The sequence below is a fragment of the Bombus huntii genome, chromosome 16 (genome assembly GCF_024542735.1).
Source record: "Bombus huntii isolate Logan2020A chromosome 16, iyBomHunt1.1, whole genome shotgun sequence".
In the NCBI taxonomy this organism is placed as follows: domain Eukaryota; kingdom Metazoa; phylum Arthropoda; class Insecta; order Hymenoptera; family Apidae; genus Bombus; species Bombus huntii.
The window spans coordinates 1,223,238-1,246,133 of record NC_066253.1 but is presented as its reverse complement, the minus strand read 5'-3'; the positions used below and the strand labels follow the sequence as shown (position 1 = coordinate 1,246,133).

General features: G+C 36.4%; 2 protein-coding genes across 14 annotated transcripts in view; one reads left to right on the top strand and one right to left on the bottom strand.

Annotated features, from left to right (window-relative positions):
• The window catches only part of LOC126874826 (cAMP-specific 3',5'-cyclic phosphodiesterase-like), a 175,011-nt gene extending 168,080 nt beyond the window's left edge, over positions 1 to 6,931 (top strand). For all 11 annotated transcript variants that reach the window (XM_050637270.1, XM_050637272.1, XM_050637271.1 and 8 more), the window contains 4 exons: positions 2,998 to 3,261; positions 3,626 to 3,725; positions 3,902 to 4,551; positions 4,796 to 6,931. In XM_050637270.1, the coding sequence (XP_050493227.1) occupies positions 2,998 to 3,261; positions 3,626 to 3,725; positions 3,902 to 4,551; positions 4,796 to 4,849 (1,068 nt within the window). In that variant the 3' untranslated portion in view covers positions 4,850 to 6,931. The remainder of the gene's footprint in view (positions 1 to 2,997; positions 3,262 to 3,625; positions 3,726 to 3,901; positions 4,552 to 4,795) is intronic.
• The window catches only part of LOC126874834 (uncharacterized), a 318,734-nt gene continuing 302,636 nt past the window's right edge, over positions 6,799 to 22,896 (bottom strand). For all 3 annotated transcript variants that reach the window (XM_050637322.1, XM_050637321.1, XM_050637323.1), the window contains 2 exons: positions 16,432 to 16,635; positions 6,799 to 15,173 (listed from right to left, as the gene is read on the bottom strand). In XM_050637322.1, the coding sequence (XP_050493279.1) occupies positions 15,064 to 15,173; positions 16,432 to 16,635 (314 nt within the window). In that variant the 3' untranslated portion in view covers positions 6,799 to 15,063. The remainder of the gene's footprint in view (positions 15,174 to 16,431; positions 16,636 to 22,896) is intronic.

Here is a 22,896-nt window from a genome sequence, read left to right as displayed (position 1 = left end):
GCACTCGATGCATCGCGAGACTGATAACCGTGAGATTTCGATTCTTCGAAAGGCCAATGCTGACTATATTTACGATCGTGTGCGCGAAACAGCATACGTACGTCGATGAAAAATTTGGGACGAGGTCGCTAGTCTACGATAACCTAATTTCTTCGATTCCTTATCGTTATCATTATCGTCGTTTTCACCTTAATTAGCGAGACACCGCTAAAGAATTTTTCACCAGGCTGGATCGCATGTAATTTGAATATAGGAACTTCTTTGTTCCTAGTGAAAATAAAAATGGTCTTTTGAAGATTTTCTGGCAATTTTCTTATTCTTTGAGGACACATTTATTTAGAAATCTCCTTTGCTTTATTTCTGGAATAATATAGTTTGAAAAAATTCGAAATATCGATAGAATTACAGATACAATATTTTAGCAATGTTTCTTTTCGATTGAACATTTTATTCTTTTGTTTCGCTAATAATGGCTCGATTGTTCGATTTAGAGAATTCGGCAGACGTGTACGAGAAAATTTCGTATGCAGTTTCAATTTCACGCAAATTGTTTATCCGGTCCTGCATCTTGTTAGCGATTTTAAGAGTTGCACGAGTTTCCATGTAAATTCGTTTCATAATCCTGGTTTATTTACAAAGATGTTAGCTTATCTTCAAACCGATAGAATTCGCTTTTCTCTAAAATAATTCCAAGCTCCAAAGTACGAACTCCTCGTAGTTTTATTGTTTCTACGTATCACCGTGAACTTTAGCTATTTTAAATTTCCGAAACAATCAAACCACACGAGAACTACGCACAGAATTAAAGAGACGAGAATTAACGAGAAAAATTCCATTCGAGTCGTTTGACTCTCGGTTCAACAGACATAACGTTACAACTTTCATTGATCTTCGTATTTAACCTTCGTATCTATTCATAGAATCCACCTAACTTGAATCAGTTTCGTGAATTATAGTAAATATGCGCGAACCCGATTGTAGTCCGCGTTTCTCCAAATCCATTCAAAGAACAATTGAAAATAGAATTTCGTTTTGCATAATCGATGCAAATCCTCGTTCCTGGCGAGGAGAGTAGCTACGACTTTCACATAATCAGCTACCGCTTTGTATGCTGATGAGACGCTTCCTGAGTCTGAAGAAACTTCTTCATTTCCGGTGCAACACGCCTTACGAGGCTTCAGGGCCCGCCGCTTTTTATTTCATATGGAAATGATAGACTGGAACGCGAAGAGAGACTTTACATATCAGAATAATATACAGATAAATTAAATTTGACTAACTGTCTTCTATTGAAAAAATAGAGTAAAAGATACGTAGAATTAAGAATTAGACGTAGAATTCTACGACAGATTAAAATTGTATTAGAATTTTTACTTTGCTTTACATCTTTTTTAACATAATTAAAATAGCTTCGCATAGCTGTATATTTATTCTTTATGATTTTTATTATACTTGAGATAGATATTGAATTTTAATGAATTAACTGTAATATAATAAAATTGTACAGCGTCACACAGGATCGTCAGAATCGTTTGCGAGTAATAATAAACATAAACTGAACTGACAATAAAAACAGATAATATTATTTAATACCATATATACGAAAAATATAGAAATATTATCTGATCGATTAGTCGAATAAAACGTCATTTCGTTAATAATGCCCAATTTTACGAGGCCTTAGAATCGTCCCTGAACCCACACGTTCTGATTCAGAGTCGCGAAATGGTTTCGAACTCCTTATTTGGTTCGCTACACTGGCCACTGCCTGTTTGTTTTGAGAAAACACGGCTAGATACGATTGAAAAAAGTTTAAATCAATCATGATCGATTTCGCCGGGCCTGTGTTAAAATTTATGGCGTTCAGTTCGGATCATAATAAACAATTTGCTGTTCGAGTGTTTTAACTGATCAATTTAATTTCAGGTTCGTGATTGATACGTTTCACGTAGATAGGTAAATGGTTTATAAAAATAATAATTAGCGATGCGAGGAAGTTGATAATTTCTATGAAGAATTTTCGAGAGATTATATTATCTCTTCAATTTTGTGGTTACGTATATATTTTCAGGGTCACGGTTGGATATGAATTAATTGTGAACACGTTAATTAACGTTAAACAAGGAACTTTCCATTCATTAACAATTTCTTTACGAGCTCGGCAAACGATTAAAAACCTTCTAAAATCGCGTGCCGGTGCTAAGTATCCTGCACGAGCAGTATTGCTAATTGTGCCGCCGAAAAACTGTCTAAAAGGTTAATTGTTCCAGCCGGATAACAAACAGAGAATTTACGTTTCTCGAGAAAATAAACTATCTTAAGAATTTCAGCGAATAAAACAAACGATAAATAATTTTAGCGAAGAAACATGACTCGGTACAAAATCATAAAAATCGATCTATCCGATTCTCTGTTGTTCTAATAGTTTTCTTCAGGTTTGCAGTTAAGGACCACGGTCTAACATTAGAATTAGAACATTATAATAAAATGTAATGATCTCCTGCTAAGAACTTCAGTTTAGAATAAAACTAAAAATTCCATTCTCTGATATACAGGGTGGTTGGTAACTGGCGGTACAAGCGGAAAGGGGGTGATTCTACGCGAAAAAAGAAGTCGAAAATATAGAATAAAAATTTTCCGTTTGGGGCTTTGTTTTCGAGAAAATCGACTTTGAATTTTCGCTCGGTACGCATCCGGTACGTTATAACGGATCTCACTGTAGATCGTTGTGGAAAAATTAAAAAAAAATTTTTTTACCACCACCAGTACCACCAGTTACCAATCACCCTGTATAACACAGAAAAATAATTAATTCGGTGAAGACACCGTCGTCGTTCTAAAAATCTCTGAAAACCTTCACATTTAGCAAATAGACTTGAACCTACTCTCGGTTAACACAGGTCTGGTTCGTCGCCATAAATCTTTACAAAACTCGTATTTTCTCTATTTTCTAATTATTGTAAACTAATTACTAATAATTCGATATAATCGTTACAGGCTCTGTTAAGCATCAACACATGGGGCATCGACATCTTCCGGCTAGGCGATCTGAGCAACAATAGGCCATTGACCTGCATCACGTACACGATCTTCAAAAGCCGTGATTTGTTCAAGGCAATGTGCATACTGCCCCAGACGTTCCTCAACTACATGACGACCCTCGAGGATCACTACGTCAAGGAGAATCCTTTCCACAATAGTCTGCACGCGGCTGATGTGACCCAGTCCACCCACATTCTGCTCAGCACGCCCGCACTCGAGGTTAATATATATATATATATTCATTCATCGTTCTATCCAATTTCACAATTCTAAACGTGTGCCAGAGAACAACGCAATAGCTTTTCTTCCTTTGGGAAACGATTCTATACGTGTAATTCAAGATCCTTTCTCTAGTGAGAATAATTGTCTTTATATCTGTATGGTCTTTTAGAAGAAGAATTTTACAGTTGGATAATTACACGTTTAAATTGACATCTTCTCGTAATGTGTTTGATTATATCGTTATATAGTATTCCAACGTGTTTGGGATTCGCGTTAATTAATATTCTCTAAGCTTGGATTGATATCCAATTAACGCGCAGCAATACTGGTCAGCTAATTGAAGCTGTTTGTCTAATTGCAGTCCGTTTTCACACCATTGGAAATCGCAGCTGCCCTGTTTGCCGCAGCCATTCACGACGTAGACCATCCTGGACTGACCAACCAGTTCCTGGTTAATATCGGTAAGTGTGTTTTTCATGGAAGCTCACAGAATTATTTCTCTGGTGTAGAATCGAGCTCTCCAGTTTATTAATCTTCAATGAATCGCTCCTCGATACTCTTTGAATGTAATATGTAACATTAATCTTGACAAAGTAGCATCTTAGCAAATGTTAACCTTAATTTTTTCCTTTTTTAGGCTCCGAGCTCGCTCTCATGTACAATGACGAATCCGTTCTGGAAAACCATCATCTGGCAGTGGCGTTCAAATTGCTCCAGAACGAGTGCTGTGACATACTCCGCAACTTGACGAAGAAGCAACGCCGGATCTTCAGAAAGATGACCATTGATATAGTTTTGTCCACGGATATGTCCAAACACATGACTTTGCTAGCAGAATTGAAGACCACGGTGGAAACGAAAATAGTTGCTGGCTCTGGCGTTCTCGTATTGAAAACGTACAGTGATCGAATAATGGTTATAGCAAACGCAGTACACTGCTCTGATCTGTCAAATCCCACGAAACCATTATTCTTATATCGACAATGGGTCCAACGGTTGATGGAGGAGTTATTCCGTCAAGGAGATCGAGAACGCGAAAGGAAAATGGTGATTAGCCCAATGTGCGACAGATACAATCCCACCGTGGAGAAGTCGCAGGTCGGCTTCATAGACTACATTGTCCATCCTCTTTGGGAAACTTGGGCAGAATTGGTTTATCCCGGTGCTCGGGATATTCTGGATAACCTAGAGGAGAATCGAGACTGGTATCATTCCATGATCCCTCCGTCACCACCGTCCAACGATCAACAGAAGAACGAACAACAGTCCGATAATATACACTTCCAGGTAAGCATCGTTTCAAAGCTCTTTGCCAAATTTTTAAAGGAAGAGTTCTCAAGTTGTTCGATTCTTTAGTTTCTTTGGATAGTCTGTGCTCTCTTGATATATAGATAGACTCTGTACTCTCTTGGTAGAAAGACTAGACTCTGTAGACTTGTTGATCATGGTTTTTAAATTTTCTTGGGATTTTTAATTTATGCAGCTAACAAAACCTCATGAAACTTATCCAATCAACTTATTGATTCTTCAGGTGACACTGGAAGAGGACTATACCATTGACACGGAGGAGACCGCTGGAATGTGACTGAGATTCGCGGGTATTTGCAAGAAGCTCCACGAGAAGGTGCAGCAGACCTGGTGGCGCGTGCGTCAGTAATCATTAGCTCGCTGCCACTGACTAAATGTCTATGTGTCTATCTATATTCCTTTTTGGCCAAGCTCCACTCCCCGGAACAGTGGAAGAAACCTTGTCTCAACAGGAGAGACAGGACAAAGAGAAAAGGAAAGAGTGAGAGAAAGAAAAACGATTAACTGGAAAAGGAACGTCTAGTCGCCGCTAGTTCAGACCTCGACAAATAAACACGGGGTCTTTCTTGACGTGTCAGAAGAGAACAAAGATCAGCCAGGAAAGAAATTTGGAAGATGGAGGACAACCCACATTGACGCAATCGTTTTGCTCAGACGCTGACGCGTCTCAGCTATGGGCAACGGTCCTAAATCGCTTCGTCTCGACTAGTTCGAGACGCGACGACAGCGTCCACGATGGACCATCCTCGATAGAAAGACAGAGAGGAGCATCGTCGTCGTTACCATTGTCGCTTTTCTCCCTTCCCATAGTCGTCGTTCGATCGGCCCCAGATTGGCGCGTCTCTGGCTCGAATATGGAGGGCACGAATCTCTTCACCAAGTACCTGTACATTACCCAGGTGAACCGATCACGGTAAAGACTATCACCGTGTCTTTATTAGGTTCCCTTTATTATCGTAATATATAGAACGAGAACGTGAAAAACGACGCGACTCGAGAAAACGCAGGAATATCTCATCTCGCCTCAGTGGTAGGATCCTATCTTGACATATCAATTACACGGTACAAGCGGCTCAGGTCGCGATATTCCAACGATCCGGAGGATCTTCTACGCAGCCAGCTGATCCTCGATTGGTTATTGAAGAAATTGAATGTCTATGTTGGACCGTTTATTCCGATTTCGGCCAAATTGGCTATGTGGCTGCGTTAGAGACCAGATTGGATAATTTTACAAAAGAATTAAAGTTGGATGGTTAAAAAGTTTGAAAAAGAGAAGGTATAGCGATCAACAGAGAGGGTCAGGGGCATACACACGTACCTACACAGAAGACACGCGATCGTTTTTAACCAAAGAGTATTGTTAGTCACTTCGTCGTTTCAGAAACGAACTCTTTTTCTTCATTCAGGATAAATAAGAAAAAATGAATTATAAATCGTGAACAAACAGCGAGACATCATCGCGCGTTCTAGCTTGTAGCGATGGTAGATTACTTAGGGGACTCAGCGAGGTGGAGAATTAAATTAGTTAGAACTTTGCAACTCGATGTGTTTACGAAACCGAGACTAAGAATAAAAAAAAAAAAAGAAAAAGAGAAAAGGTATTAAAAAAATAATAATAATAATAAATGGAGATAAAATGAAATAACGAAGTACTCTCTCGCTTGGATGTCTGTGAATCGCTCAAATTCAAGGATCCATGCTCGATCTCAAGTCGATGGCGTCTCGATGGTCGAGCGTCGATCCTCTTCGCTCTCTTTCTCGAAGCATCGCAATCTTTCATCGAAATTCAACTGGTATATGTACACAGACATATATATATATATATAAAAGTATATATACATATATTTTTTTGTAAAAAAAACCTTTTTGGGGCTTGTGTTTTCTACGATGCATTTATTTTCTCCTTTTTGATATATGCCTAACTGAATAAAGAAAAAAAATTTATCGTGTCAATAAAACGACGAGGAAATCAACCGTGATAATGTTTTCACGTATTCGACTTTCTGACGAGAAAAAAGCGGCCGCACGGGCAAAGAAAAATGGCCGACACGCGTCAATTGCTCGAGAAAGAAGCGAATACTTGTATCTGTGTCCGTAGGCAGTGAATCTAGTGAGTGTTTTTGGTGCTGTGCACCAAGCTTAGATCATTAAGAGTAATTTACGTAAGGCTACGAGTACACGACTAGATATTAAGCTGAGGAATTAATGTATAAACGAAAAGAGTGGAAACAAAAAAAAAAAAACGTAAATGTTCTTTAGGACGTAAGCGAACCAAGTAACTAATGATAATTAAATATTTAACAACGAGAAGAAGACGATGAGAATTAATCGAAATAAAAAAAAAAAAAAAAAAAAAGAATTGACATGACGCTGTTCCATTTTGGGATCCCTCCGACAATGTTCCGCTCGAAAGACGATAAACAGATTTTGGACACGACGAAGATCGTGAGATTCGAGTGAGAACGACCGATCGAACGACGGGAAAAAATAATTACAAAATACCTACGCGTATAATTTTTTGCCGATTTCCGATTTTCTCCGTTTGCCTTGTGGTGACCTTGATATGTAACATATAGATTTAATTCCATGGTTTTCTCTAGAATTGTTGTACATATTTTTTCCTTTCTTTTTTCATGGGTTCTGCGACGAACCAAAGATAATATTGCCCTATAGTAAGCTCCCTCTCGTGACTAATGACGAATGTTTTTGTAACGTGGAATACAAGCGACAACCGCGTTCACGATGATATTTTCTTCATCGAATGAATATGTGTGCTTGTTATTGTGTATTTAACGATTTTACCGACCCACAATGGTGATGACGATGACTATTATTGTATCATGCGGCATGGTCACGATGATGAAACGTTGAATGATCGCGAGAGATAAAATAGGGGTAGCAAAAATGAATTAGAAAGGAAAAAAAAGATGGCAAAAAAATTTATGAAATAAGAACTAAATACTATGTGTTTGATTGCTGGACAGTTAAATGAACATGTATTTATCGGTGTAATCCTCGTATAAGATATATGTGTAATAAAACATATTTATTGTCGGAATTTGTTGTTTGCCTTTTTTATTATCCTCCACATTTTTATTTTCTTTGATTTATTTTATTTTAAAGAATCTTTTGGGAAGCAAAAGGTTTGAGATATTCGTTGCATAACTTTTTTAACGCTGCATCGGCAATATCTCTACTTATCCGTGAAAATACATATACTGATAAATTACTATAGAACACGTACCTATTAGTATGTAAATTAGGGTAAGGTATAAATGAAACCATCAGCCTGTCGCTTAATTATTTGTAAATATATTATTAAGTAACATCTATAATATAGTAATGAAAAACCATTTACATTAATAAGTATCGTCGTAATAGTTCATGTATGTGAGTGTCAATGTGTCAATGTATAATTTCTGCATCTTCCATTCATCGATCCAATAGGCGACACGCCATTGGTCGCGCAAAGAGTCACATGGCTTTCACCATAAAGCGGGACATTTCGAAACTCGAAATTCGAAAGGTCGTAAAATTCTCATTTTCGAGAATACAGAGCGCATAAAACGATCTATACGTCATCTCATTTCATTCTCTTTTTTATTACACGTTTCGGAAAGTTCAGTTGAGGGTGAAATCCACCCCCTTCCACGCCTAACCTCTAACATCATGGTTCGAGATAAAGCTGATATCTCTATTTCTTTTTCATTTTTTTCGCATTTTTTCTTTTTTTTTTTTTTCGTTCGGTAAAAAAATGTATCAGGCGTCCTTTACACGTGGCTATCCTTAACCTAGCGTGGTTAATACGGGTATATCGAGATGGTTGCCGTCTCGATCGAGATCTCGAAACTCAAATTCCCCCTATTCAAATTGATTTCCATGAATTTTAGGTTCTCCTTCGCCTCTTCGAAGAGTTTCGTCGATTTGTCTTTTCTTTTTCTTTTTATGTGTTTTAGTCGTTCGAAGATTGGATTTAGAATTATTTCTCAAAAGTCGCAATTAACTTTAAACTTGTTTGTAAAGATCGTCGAAGTAAAAATGAAGGCGTAATTTGCTATACATGATAGATTTAAAGGAAATTTGTTTTGAAATTCATTTGACTAGAGGAGTGTTTGTAATGACTGGGTGTAGTCACTGCAGCGACTACAGTTGTCACCACACTATACTATATAATAACCATAGGAGTTACAATAATTACTATAGTACAGTGCAGATTACATGTAGTGACTATAGGCAGTGGTTTATAGTCACAAGCTACTATTTACCTCTTATATCGAATGTGCTGTGATTTGAATGAATTTCGAATTTTCTCGACCGAGAGTTGCTGAGGGTTTCTTCTCCGATTCATTCAATTTACAAAATTGAAATTACCATGTAAATTACTAAGACTAGAGACGGTAGTAGTCGTTGTGTTTCGTTCTACAGGCAGTAACGTGTGCGCGCGACGAGGGTAGGGAACGAATCGCTTCAATTTAGTGCATTTTCCTTATTTTGTTTTTTTAATTAACTTTTACGCTTTGGTGATAGGGGAAGATTTTTTTAACTCTAAAAAAAGAAATTCATTTTTTTGGCAGTAGCTAGTAATATTTGGTGATAAGGGAAGATTTCTTTTAACTCTAAAAAAAGAAATTCATTTTTTGGCAGTAGCTAGTAATATTATCGAATCTCTTCGTTATCGAAGAAATTTAACAAAGTTTCATCGACACTTGAAGAAATATGAATTTCTTTTGTTGCATGGTGCATCGTGAACATTTTAACGTGCGCAATTAAACGTTTGGTTATTTTGCACGAAATATGTTTCGTGAATTTTATGAAATGAAGTATGGAGATGTTAAAATTTGTTAATCAAGGGATATTATTTCCTTAAGTTTAAATATTTAGAATCGACGATATCTTTCCTTTTTTAAATTGTTCAATCTTTGATCCTATCACCTTGAAAATTGTCCGGATCGTGTTCGTTCGCTTTCGAAATCGCGTTTCCCACTACGCACCTCCGCGAGTACCTGTCTTTCGAATCTTCGTTACGATATAAACATTATTTTACATCATCGAAGGAACGCGGGTACATTCCCATAGTATTCGCCTCGGAACAGAAGCATTATTTCATCGAACGTGCCTCTCTCTGTCACCTAGAAAACATTTCTCATACTCGATGCAATTTTAAATACGTCGAGAAACATGATATCTAAACGATATTCACAAAAGATTGAATTATTTCTATCTAGTTAAAAATTGGATATGAATTATCGAAGTAAGGAACTAAATTTTCTGGAGACTTGCTTTAAATTGTTTCGAGAACGTTATTAAACAATAATTTTTGTATTACAAAGTGTGCTCTAATTAGAATTGTTTAATTAATTCGCCTTGAGAGTTTTACGTACGAAACGATGTTTCGTTAAAATTTATTTCGGTTTAAAGCAAGCTCACAATGACTACGAAAAAATTTCATTTCTTAATAGTCACTATAGTCAACTTCACATTCGACAGAAAAGATCATCCACTGCCAGCTTTCACTCGATAAAAAAAAAAGAAAAGAAAAGCGACGACAGATTGAGAAAAGTTCGTTCTTCGATGAAACACGAGGAGGCCCAACGAGTCAGCACTCGTAGGCTATTTTTTCAATAACTTCACAACAATAAAAACATAGTATATATATAATATATTCTTCCATATTTATATTTATATTTTTATATTTATATTTATAATATAATTTATATTTAAATATTTTTTTTCTTGTATATAACTATTTAACCCTCGATATAAATACCCTGAAATCTACACTCTCTCATTCTATATAAAACCGAATTCTTCACAAATCCATCCAATTGTTCCTTTTTCTCTCTCCGTCACCACATTTTCCTTCGTTTCATATTTTTCTTGCGGAAAAACGTTCTTTTTCTCTTTCCTAATTTCTTCAATGTTGCCACTTTTCATTTTTATTTTCCGTTTCTTCTACGTGAAAAATCGTTAAACCTACTATTTACAGGAAAACTCATCCCTTTCTTTTCATCGTTTTCCCTTTTTCTTTCTCGCGAAGAAATAAAAGACTGGAACTGTGTTTCTCTGACGACTGGGAGGATAAAAAATGGCGGAACAAGCCGCGTTTTGATTTTTTTTTCTAGCTAGAAATATGGGATGATGCTTGACCTATCGGTTCGCCGAGCTTTTAATCGATTTTCAGAGTTTCGAGTGCCTTATACGCAGTGACAGCGATCCGGCATTGTTTGCTGTAATTATTGAGACATTTCGATGCTTCTGTGTCTAAATATTATGATATATGTGGAAACCTAAAATGTGTAAGCCTCCAATTTTATTCGGAATTGTAGAAGAAGATATAACTTTGTTCAGTTCCGGATTTTATTTAAAATCGTATAAAAGATTTATTAATAATTATAAGATTAGTAATTTATCAATAATTAAAGCTTGTTATTCTTGTCGTCTACCATCTTGAAATTGACTAGAGTAGTTAAACAAAAGTAAAATGATTCATATAGAACAAAGTTTCAAGTTATTATAAATTATATTAAATTCGTAACTATACGAAGCTTATTTTATTCAAGATATACTATACGAATCCTTAAGTTCGTAAATATAGTCTGGGTAAGCCTTAGGTTATGTCTAAGACTAATTGAAATTAAGTTCGAGTAAAATGAAGCTTGAATCAGAGATTAGAACTAAGCTAACAAATTAGGTATATTCTACGGTTCGATTAATAATAGTAATTAACACAGGTAATCATAAATTAATTTTTAATTGCATACATAAGATCAGTTGAACTTTGGTTCAAGAATTTCCCAATAATAAACTTAATTTCATTTAAATCGACCAAAACTAATCGGTTCTAAAAAGATAAGTAAACCACAACAAATTTTTCAAACACAGTTAAACGGCACTATATCACAAAACTCGATCGTCAAATGTATCACAAAATTTTATAGACCTTTCATGCGCTCTTAGATACTATAAAGACGAATTTATAAAAACTTTCACAGTTCTTAATAGAACCATACAATCCTTATGATAATTATATATATTATATGTATATATATATATTAATTAATATTATATAACACAGTATACAGTGAATTAGACATAACAAAGACATCAAAAAGCATCGAGATGCCTCGATTAGTATAAAACCTGTACGCCTAGACACTGGCAACCCGCTCTACTCGCTTGTTTCCATTCATTCGGAGGAAGTCCTCCCTTTCTTTCTCTTTTCTTCTATCTACCTAATAGTTTACAAGTTTATAGCCAACATCGAATTGTCCTCGAGTATTTATATATTTATATATATATGTATACATAACGTATGTATAATATTTATAATATTTATATCCCGTATTTATATCTGTATTTATAGTATGTATATCCAACTATCCAAGTATGTATAGGGAATCGACTAAATTTACGCGATCATAGTACTGCCCCTTATCTCTTTCCTTCGTTCGCATAGTTATTGGCAGGCCCTTATTTAAAATAGCTCCAGGTGAAAAATATCTGTACTTTGTCGAGATTTTGGATCTTTGCGTATTAGATTTGTTTCATTCCAATGTTTTTAAAGTTGCTTCAGTATCGGTGTCGTTCCGTTTGTTTCGTCTACTTGGTTTCATAGGTTAGGAAGTTGATGAGATAATTGATTATCTAACGCTACCTAGCAGCTTCTCCGAGTTCCTTGTTCGAATTCTCTCGATTTATCGATATGTCGTGGTTCTCTTAATAATCCCTTGTCCGTGACCGAGTCAATCCTTTTATTGCCCTGGAGTTTACGTTTTTTTTTTTTTTTTAATTATCGAGTATTTTCTTTGTGATCTTTGGCTTTAATATTTGTGATTTTAATATTTGAACGTCTTGCAAGTTATTAATTTTTTCTAAGGATTGAACATTTTCAGGTCTTCGTATTATAATTTTTCATAGCTTTTTTATTTTTTCCAATATTTTCCAATATTTGAGTATCTTCGTTCTTCCCATATGACAAATTATACATGTAAAGGACGAGGAAAAATTTTCTTTCGTTGTTTCTCTTTATAACTCATAAACATCGTTGATTCGATAAAAAGTATCAAATATGTGACTTACAAAAAAAAAAAAATTAATCAGTTCCAAAGCAAAAAATGGACTGAATAGTCACTGTACCGTAACCTTTTCTTCACTCAGTGTCATATGATCTCTGTTGCCAAGTCAATCCTTGTCATCGACTCTTAAATTCACGATCTCCACTTCACATTGCATAAAATACAATGGTTTCGCAATTTTCATCATTTCTATTGATCGGATTATGTATATAGATTCAGTATTAAATCTAACTTAAATCTAACGCAAATTAAATTTAATACTTGAATAGAAACTTACATAAATATATATATAACTGATTAAATTGTAACATAAATCTCCTTAAATTTAAACGTCCTGTATCAGTATCTAAAGAAATTAATTCTAGATTAAAAATCAAAATAAATATATTCGTTAAATCTATTTTAATCATAAATGAAATCACAAAATCCATTCAATCCATTCAAACTCGCTTTCGTTTTAAGAGTCGACCAAGGGTAGAAATTCGTAAACCAGAGGATCACGTAAATCGGATCAGATCGGATCAGGAAAAATTCCCACAGTCCGCCTGTATTCTCCTCGTAACAGTGTTACATTAGCTTTCGGAGTGTCTTACGATCCAAAGTCGCCTAATCACCCATATATTAGGGGTAATTCAAGAGTGAAAGCCGAGGGGTGGCAAGAACTGAAAGAAAACCACGCGAAAGAAGCCACAGAAGAAGAGAGAAGTCCACATTTACACCTTCGTTCTAGCTCTCACGACGACACAATAATCGTAATAATGGCAGTAATAATAATAATAATCGTTCTGAGCCATTGGTACTCGTGGCGCAGCGAAAAACCTGTTTCTTCGCTATTTTCCTTTCTCTTCGTTATTTTGAAATTTCTACACTCGTACACACGCATACATATCCACGCATACGTCAGAAAAATTTTCTTTCTCTCTCTCTCTCTCTCTCTTTTCGCTCGAGTGCAGTGGAACTTTAATTAAAACGCGTACGATTACAGCTGAAACGTTCCTGTTCCGAGCAAATACACGTTTTCTGTTCGACCTGGAGAACAGCACGCACCACTTCGAACATGGCGGACACGTCCTGGACCTAAATAAGTGTCATAAGTTTCTCGTTCTCTCTCACACTCGCTTCTTTCTGTTTTCTCTCGTTTCTTTTTTTTTTTTTTGTTTTTCTCTTTTTTATTTTCTCAGATCTTCGTTTTGCTATCTGGTTCTTTCTCACTCACAAACACGTGGGCTAGTATCACCACTCAGAACGCACACAATATTGGCCCCAGCACCCTTTAGTTCTCGTTTTTTTTTTTCGATTATTTTAGCGGTTAGGATTTTTTGCAATTCTTTTTTGTCCTTTTTTCGGCGTTTTTGCCGTTCGTGCTTTTTTTTAAAATTGGATTCGCGTGATGCGTTGCACGTTGCATTCGGCCAGGGAGGTTCCTAATTAGCGAGGTTAATTGCGGGAATCGGGTTGCTTGGGAAATTTAGCAATCGAGATTTTTGGAGTTCGAAAGTTTTGCGTGTGTTTCGATATTGCTAGGGAAATCGAAAAATCGATCGGAGTGAAATATTTGGAAAAATTTGAAAAAATTGAAATACATTGAAATTCGAATATTATGTAGTTTAAAAAAGAAATTATACTAGTGGACAATAATTAATAATTTTACCCATCTACGGATAGGAAAATAATCTAGAAAAAACACGGTTAACAACATTTCCACTAATCGACGAATAAGAGAACGTAGATAGTCCAGTCCTAGAGAAACAAAAGAAGAAAAGTTTAAAAAAGAGAAGCAAGACACAAATTCGGTCAAAGGCAATTGCTCTGAAAACCTCCCAAGATCCCATCACCCAATTCGGCCATATAAAGAAAACATGTTCGTTTGCAGAAGGGTTCAGTTCTCCCTGACTCTTAAAAGAAGACAATACTTTCCGAAGCAACTACTCCAATAAAACCGAAGCTTCCTTAAGTGAATTTTATATACATGTACACGTATCTGTATGTACATCGAAGGTTTGATCCAAGGATCCGCCATGTTCCAAGCAACGACTAGGTTCTCTAACAAGCTTCTTTTTCTCTCCTCTCCCATCTCATTTTTTCTGTCGCGCCCTCTTCTCTGCACGACTCGCATCCACGGACACTTACACGCTATTTACGCTTGATCATTTAGGTTACTTTCTCCCGACACGCATTCCGTGTTCATTCCTTCGTTCGTAAATCGTTCCGCTTAATATATATATATATACTTTGTATTTATATATATATATTTTTTTACTTTGTATTTATATATTTATATTTATATTTATATATATAGAGATTTTTTTTCTTTTTGTTGTTGTTGTTTGTAGTTGCTGTACCGACGACTCGAGTTTTGTGTAGTAGGTTGGTACTACACAGCCGTCACGTGGCCTAGTTCCTTCACTCAGTGGTATCACCTCGCGATGTATCTGCCGAACAAGGTGCCCAGTACTGCCAGGATGTAAACCGAGGCGGAAATCCGGAAGGTCCACGACGTGGCCGTCGAGATGTCGCCGCATTGCGCTGGAAAAATTTGTTTTTGGTTAGTTTCGGTTGGTACTGATGCGCAGAGAGCGGAATTGGAACGATTAAATATGGAATATTTTTGGTTCGAGCTTCAGAGAAATTTTAGGCTTTTCAATTTTTCAAGCTATTTACATAGTTAACAATTTTTTTTTTATTTTTCGATGATTCAACTGATACGGTTTCTGTTTCAATTTGTACAGTTTTTAAATATTGAAATTTTTCAGCATTTTTTATTATTTAATGTTTCAACTAGAAATCTTTTTTTAATCTTCTAATTTTTCTATCGCTTGATTTATTGAAGTCAATTGCCGATTTTCCCGATTCCAGAACGTTCCAATTCTCTTACAATCATATTTATAACTTTCTAATTTTTCAACCTAACAATTTTTTATCTTTCTGTGTCCCTTTTAATTTTTTAGTTTCAAAATTTTTCAATGATCAAATCTCTACCTGCCAATCTTATCATTCTGTCGAACAATTAATTTCCCCTAGAAATCCCTGATTCCCCAAAATCTCTACCTCCTCATCAATACCGTTTCAATTGGATCCAATTTGAAAGATAAAGTGAATCAACTGTTTAATTAGCACGCAGAGTGACTGGGCGATTCGGACAATACGATCAGTGTCATGGTTCAGACGCGATAATCAGGAACGTCGCTGACAATGCTCACTGTACGACGTGAGGTTGACCTGCCACGACACTGCACGACCATGAGAGGTCCTCGGACAGGAAACAAGATGAACCCGTCACTGAATGTTCGCAACTTCCAGTCGCCATGACAGATATTCAATTTCCTTATTTCCCGATCTTTCAATTTTTTCCAATTTCCCAATACGTTTCGAATTTATATTTTTTTTTTTTAGTACTTATGATGCATTTAACTTTCTGTAGTTTTCAAAATCTTTATAATTTTTCAAATTTCCGATTTCCAAATTGCTTAATTTTTCGTATTTATAACTTCCTAAGTTCCGAAGCTTCTAATTTTCTAATTTTCCAGGTTTCCAATGTTTCATACATTTAATTTCCCAATTTTCCAAGTTAACAACTTTCTAACGTCTTACTTTCCCGATTTTTCGTACTTCGAGTCTACTAACTTTCCGAGATTACAATTTTTCAAGTTCTTCGTTATTTACGTATTAAATTTCCTAATTTCACATGTTCCTGCCTTGCTAATTTCCTTGAAGCTACCATATACTTGATGTCCTAATGGAAATTTGCGACGTGATAATAAGGAACATGGGTGATAATGCTTACCATACGACGTGAGGTTGACCTGCCATGAAACTACATGACGATGAGAAGCCCTCGGACAGGAAGCAAGATGGCCCGTCACCGAGAGCTCGCGACTTCCTGTCGCCGCTGCAGAAGCACTGTAAACGAGACAGTATCTTCCTTTCTCGGTGCTCGCCACCAAATAGGCTGTGTCGTTCTCGATCCAAGTTCCATGGCACGAATATTCTGAAACAATCCATTTCTCACTCACATACTACTTGTTATCACTGTATAGATAATTCAAATTGAGATGATTAATTCCAAAAATTATTTGAAATATTAATCGAGAATATTCTATAGGTAACATTAACTTTGTTGGAGACTACTTAATTCCTTTTTATTTATAAATTGGATATTTTATCATTTTTAAATCTTCAGTTGAAATTGGGCAGCTAGTTCATTGACACAGTTATTTACCACGTATATCAGAACATTATTTAATTGTATGCCGAGAATGAAATAGGCTTCTTTAATATTCAATGTTCAACTGTGAATAATAATTAACGTTAGAGTCACTGGGAAATAAAAACTTTGCAAATTTAAAATTCTACTCGTAGAGTCTGTACGCCCTACTGGCGTATATAGAGATTAATTTGTTATAAAATTTCAAGCTAGATTAGAGTTTAATCTACGCAATAATAAATAGTAATATAATATCTAGAAATCCTATAAAACGTATAAAACTGCAAACCATTTGAACCGCAACATCAAACCACAAAGACATCATTATTGGCTGCATGAATCCCTCCGTCAAGGAAACACGCTGTACCATAATATTTAATTATGCTTGGAGCAATCGAAGAACAGGACAAAACGAAGAAAGTGGAATATAAAAAACGATCGAGCGAATGGTTATAGCATGGAAATATTACGTCAGCCGGTAATGTGACCTCATTATCGAGAATCGAAGTATAAAAGCACGATTTCCGAGTAGTTTATCGGTTTCGAACTGTTAAAGGAGAGTAAGAGGGAAAGAAAGGATTCTAGTAGCAACGGAGGAACGTTTATCGTTCTAACGAAAGTACTGAATGGGTAATCACCCATGCAACGATTTTAAGTGTTCGATTTCGTTCACCTTAAGGGTCGTTTCACGACCGAGTTACAAGCTCGACTAAACGGGCAGCGAGGGAAGGTGGAATGAGCGGAGGAAGGTGAAAGGGGAAAGGTAAAAATGGGAGCGATTGAAACGAGCCACCGTAAAAGAAGGAGCAGGTTTAACGTTCGTGAAAAGGGAATTAAATTATCCACGACGACTAACGCTGGCTAAGACCGTTCAATTATGATCAACTATGCGCAATTAGAATTCCTTCGATTATTAAATTTTTACGGTACTCGAGCCTCTATATTCGTTCAGGCAGGCATGGTGGCCCTAACAAATTGTATATTTCCTCATGTTTAATAGCGATCGATTATTCTTCGAATGGGTTAAAGACACAGTTGCTATGAATCGTTTAATAATTGTTATGGGAAATTGATTATCGATAATTATTTTAATATAATCCATTCTTATTTTTATCTGAAATTCAAGATATTATGTTTCGTGAGGTTTAACGATAGGCGGTGGTTTTCTGAATTGGTTGAGGATAAATTCTATGTTGAGTAGCCTCATAATTGCAATAGATAATTGGTTACTGATAGATAATGGTTTGATATCGATCCACCAATAAAATTTTAATATGGTTTACTGGCTTAATAAGCTCATTCTTTTCTCACTACATCTTCAAGGATATTACAGAAATTGTTTAAAAATTGTAAAAGTACACGTATTTGAATATTTTCAATAAAAAGTTATAAAGAAATATGATAAGTAAGATACTTCTTGATTACATAAATAAATGTTACATAAAAATGCCAACACTCGATGTATTGTTACAAGAAAACAGGATTGAACTTATTATGCAACTTAATATTTTTCAATAACTAAAACTCTTGAAATATTTTTCTATCACGTAACAATACAGATATATTTCTAGAAATTGACAAAGTATCTAAAATTGTTTCATACGACTTGGAATTAACTTGGACGTGTTCAAGGCTGAATCGTTTCGAAGTAATCCTTGAAAAATGGTCCTTGAATGTAGGATGTTCGACAGGGAGACGCGGCTTTTAGAGAAGAGAAAAGGTCGAGTTTCTCTGTGTGTTTGGAGTTTTCGAGGAAGGCGCGAACGGGGACGAAATAAACGAAAGCCGTAAATCGCTTCGACACGTCGATATCTGGCGTGTTGTCTCGGCCCGATACCTTATCGAGGCTGCAAGATAGAAAGATGAGAATTTACAGCGTCCGCGCGACAGTTCGCGTCGGCTGAAAACGGAAATAAACAACGGGAAAATTCAGCGACAGAAAGAACCTACGCCTTTCACCAAATATGCTTTCAAAAGGGATAAAAATCGGAGACGTCAGTCTCCGTGCCCATCTCTGATCCGCAAATGCCGATAAATTCTCTGTTCGATTGCTTCTTTGCATTTAAACGACGTTCAAAAATTGTTTCTCCTGCTCCTTTTTCTTAAGAACAAATATCGTACAGAGCATACAATCTTCCAGCATGAGAATTTGTGAAGAATAAAAGATGTAAAATAACAATCAAATATGTTTAGAATGTTAAGTAGTCTTGAGGAAAGATTTTGAAAAAGTTGCATTGAATTTTTAGTCACGTTACGTCTTATTTCATTTATTCTTAGAACAGCACGTAATTTCACTTAATATTGCACGTTTTTAAATGTACTAAAATATTTCTGGAAAAAGTTACGATGTAAGTTGTGATGAAGCTTGTTAAACAGTGTACAATTTTCCTCTTCAATTTTTTTCTTCACTTGGTGCCAAATTACCGTATAATTTATCCTAGCCATTGGAATCAACTCCTATTATTTACTGAAATATTTCATTTCAAACTTAAACACACCAACAAATTATGTTTTCTTTAATTTATACGATGAATATATCCTTACACAACTGACATTATTCTTTTCCAAAATATTTGATAATCTTAGTGAGGATTCTAGAAAATAATCCACCAAAACCAAGGTTCCTTATCTAAAGAAATTCTATCGTATTCCCTGGCTCTATCTTTCTTCAGAATCCTGGAATTTTCTCTGAAAAGTATCCTGGAGAGATAGAGTATAACGCGTTCTTGAAAACGTACTTTGTTTGAAGTCGATAGCTCAATTCGTTCCCGAGATACAAGGCTTGAAAGTTCGAGCGCTTAAAATAGAAGATGGCGGCGCCTGGTAGCTTTGGTGATTCACTTCATTCCGAGCAACTGCATACCTTGATGCTAGGAATGATAAAAAACATTGCTGACTCAATGTCTCTCACTGACCAGACCACGCGTGGTGGAAAAGGGATAGGTCAGTGGCCGAGTGTGATAAAGATGGAGATAGCGAAATATTAAAAAATACTCTTCTATTTACACGATGATATCTCAGGAACGGAGCGTCGTATCGACACGATTCAAAAAGCATTTCAAAGGAAAGACCTTACCGCTTCTGAAGATATTAATTAAAATCTGCAGGGACGATGTGGATTCGTGTCACAGAGCAAAGAAAACTGCAATCTTTTAATCTCACTTTAGAGCTCTGGGTTTATGCTAATTTGACTTGGAGTGAATGTTATTGCTTTCAGATGATTAATATGCTGGTATAGCATTTAAATGAGTACAATAACGAGTAATATTAACTTCCATATCTCTGTTAAACATGACAATAAATTATTAGGTAATAAATTATCTATCGTAAGACAGAAATGAATTGCGATCTTTTTCCACGATTATGTGGTAACAAATAACGAGTAAATGATTCTAACGAAAAGTGTAGCAGTATTAAACAATGTATAATTTAATTTTGTAAAATTGCAATTCCTAACCTCTATTTATAAAGTACATGTAAGAAAAACTTGTTAGTATCACTTTCTGAACTTTCACAGATGATTAAATCTCAAGTATTTCGCTTCATCCTAACTTCGCTTCCCCTACTTCATCTTTTTACCTCTGCTTCAATAATCACACTGCTGCCGAACTTCCCATCGATAGTATACACCAGACGGATTGACTCTCTACACCACAGTTCTCTAATTGCGAAACTAGCACATTACAAGCTAGAGCTGATCTCCCAAGTTTCTGAAAGCTAAACTAAAACCTAATCGAACTCGGATCCGTTTCTACTCGCAAGAATATCAATCTTCGACCTGAAAATGTATCTTCCACTAGACAAACTCGCAAAGAAGATCAAAGATTACGATCGAAAGATATTACAGATATTAAGTTCGCATCGTGATTCTTAATCGACAAAAACACGACGATTCATGAAAGGAAGAGAGAGTAGCAGTGACGTTTCGGTATCAGGAATTATTTTAGCATGGAGCAGAGCGTTGACATAACCGAGGATTTAGGCGGTCGAGCCTCGTATCTTACGACTGTCGACAAGGGGATTGCGTTCCAGGCTGCAGCACCACCCCTCTGTAGACGCGGAACGCGAATTGGTCATTAAGACTTCGTACAAACAGCGATCTTAGCTCCCAGACCCAGAGAGAACATCTCGAAACGTCTCCAGCCAGGCTCCTGGTAACGATCGTTAATTACATCCATTTCCAACGTAGTATTTGTCCGTGTTGGGATTAGAATCTTGTCAAGATTCGCTGTTTAGAATGTTTTATTTGGTTATGGTGTGATAGTTGAGATCTGGAAACTTATGTTTTGTATCGTATATTTACAATAACCAATTAAAACCCAATTAAAAGGAATCAAAATCACTATGATAAAATAGAACCAATCTGAGAACGTTATCAGATGAAATCCAATTATTCAGTCATGCTGTGATCTACTGTATAACTCTTCTCTAACATAATATTTTATGTAGAGAACTTTCAGTCTATCTAAACAACTCCTACTGTTTCATTTAACATTTCATGAATAGAAATCTTCCTGCAACCTAACATTACCACAACAGTGGTATTACATCTGTTTCATCCATTGTGCTACTCCAAAGGTAGCAATTAGCTAGGGAATTTTAGATGTCCCTAAACAATCCTTCAAGAACTAGCCCCAAGACCTGCTTCTCTCAATATAACTGTTCAAAGTAACTCACGAGCCCTTCCCCTTACATGTCATCAAATAACAGATCCCACAATAATCTCCTATTCCCTACCTCAAACCCTCAGAAGCCCCTAATCTCGAAATTCATTAATTCGATAAAATCAGACCATTATTGTTCGAAGCAGGCAGTGACAGGTTCTCTCCGCAGCTATTCCTGAACGGTCGGTTCTATTTCAAACTCCATTTATTATTCCTAACCTCAAACTCTCAAAAGCCCTTAACCTCAAAATTCATTGGTTCGATAGAATCAGTCTATCATCGCTCGAGCCAAGCAACGACAAGCTTTCTCCGCGACTATTCCTGAAAAGTCGTGCAACCAGTCGGCCCTATCTCTAGCCCAGCCCAGCCAGAGCCCCGGAAGCCTCGAAGCTTGGCGCTGCATCTGTCTTTCAACGCGAGCGGATCCGCGCGCACAGGCACGCGCCATAAACACGTACAGCCGAATAAAGCTACAAACTTTGCACATAAGCAAGCGTGGAGTCACGGCAACCGTCACGCCGCTGACTTCTCCGCAAACTAACTATCGCCACTTGCGATAACTTCACTCCTTCGAAGGGCGAAGAAGGGACGGAAGAGGCTCGAGGTAAATGGGGAAGCGACGAAGACGCGTCTCTTCACGATGGGGGGATAACTCGACCCTGGTGCGGGTAATCCGATAAGATGTTCCTGTTGAAGCTGCTTCCATCCTACGAGGATTCACTCGACCCCCCATGGCGATGCTCCCTGCGAGCACAGTCGATTCTCCAGTGCGAGATACAGGTAAGACGGATGTCAATAGAGACGTGGGTGCCTGTAAGAGCTGTTTCTTCCGTAGTTTTTGAAGAAAGAGAAGTTGCTGACTCCCTGATACATCTTTCGAGAACATTGTAACAAGCAGACTGCGAATTACGGTCACGCCAAAATGTGCAGGACGCACATGATATGGGAAAGTATATAGAATATCCAGAATATTGAACTCTTTATGACATTGAGTCGATAAATCAATTTTTTGTTCAAGATCCAATTTTTTAATTATATCTGTGAGAATATGAATTTGCACATGTTCTGTTCGTAATCTAGCGTCTAGAAAGTATTTAGAATGTACGCGTATAAATGATTCTGAGTTGTGTGGTTGCGTGTTGGAATTTTTGACTGGAACCAAGCGTGACTTAAACTGAATCCAAATTTAAGCTGAACCAAATCTAAAATGGAACCCAAATCTAGTTCAAACATAACATAAATTGAACCCAAAGTTAATCCAAACATAACCTAAATTGAACCCAGGGCTAATCCAAACATTACATAAATTGAATCCAAACTTAATTCAAATCTGGCATAAACTGAATCAAAATCTAACTTAATCTTTATTAAACGAACTGAA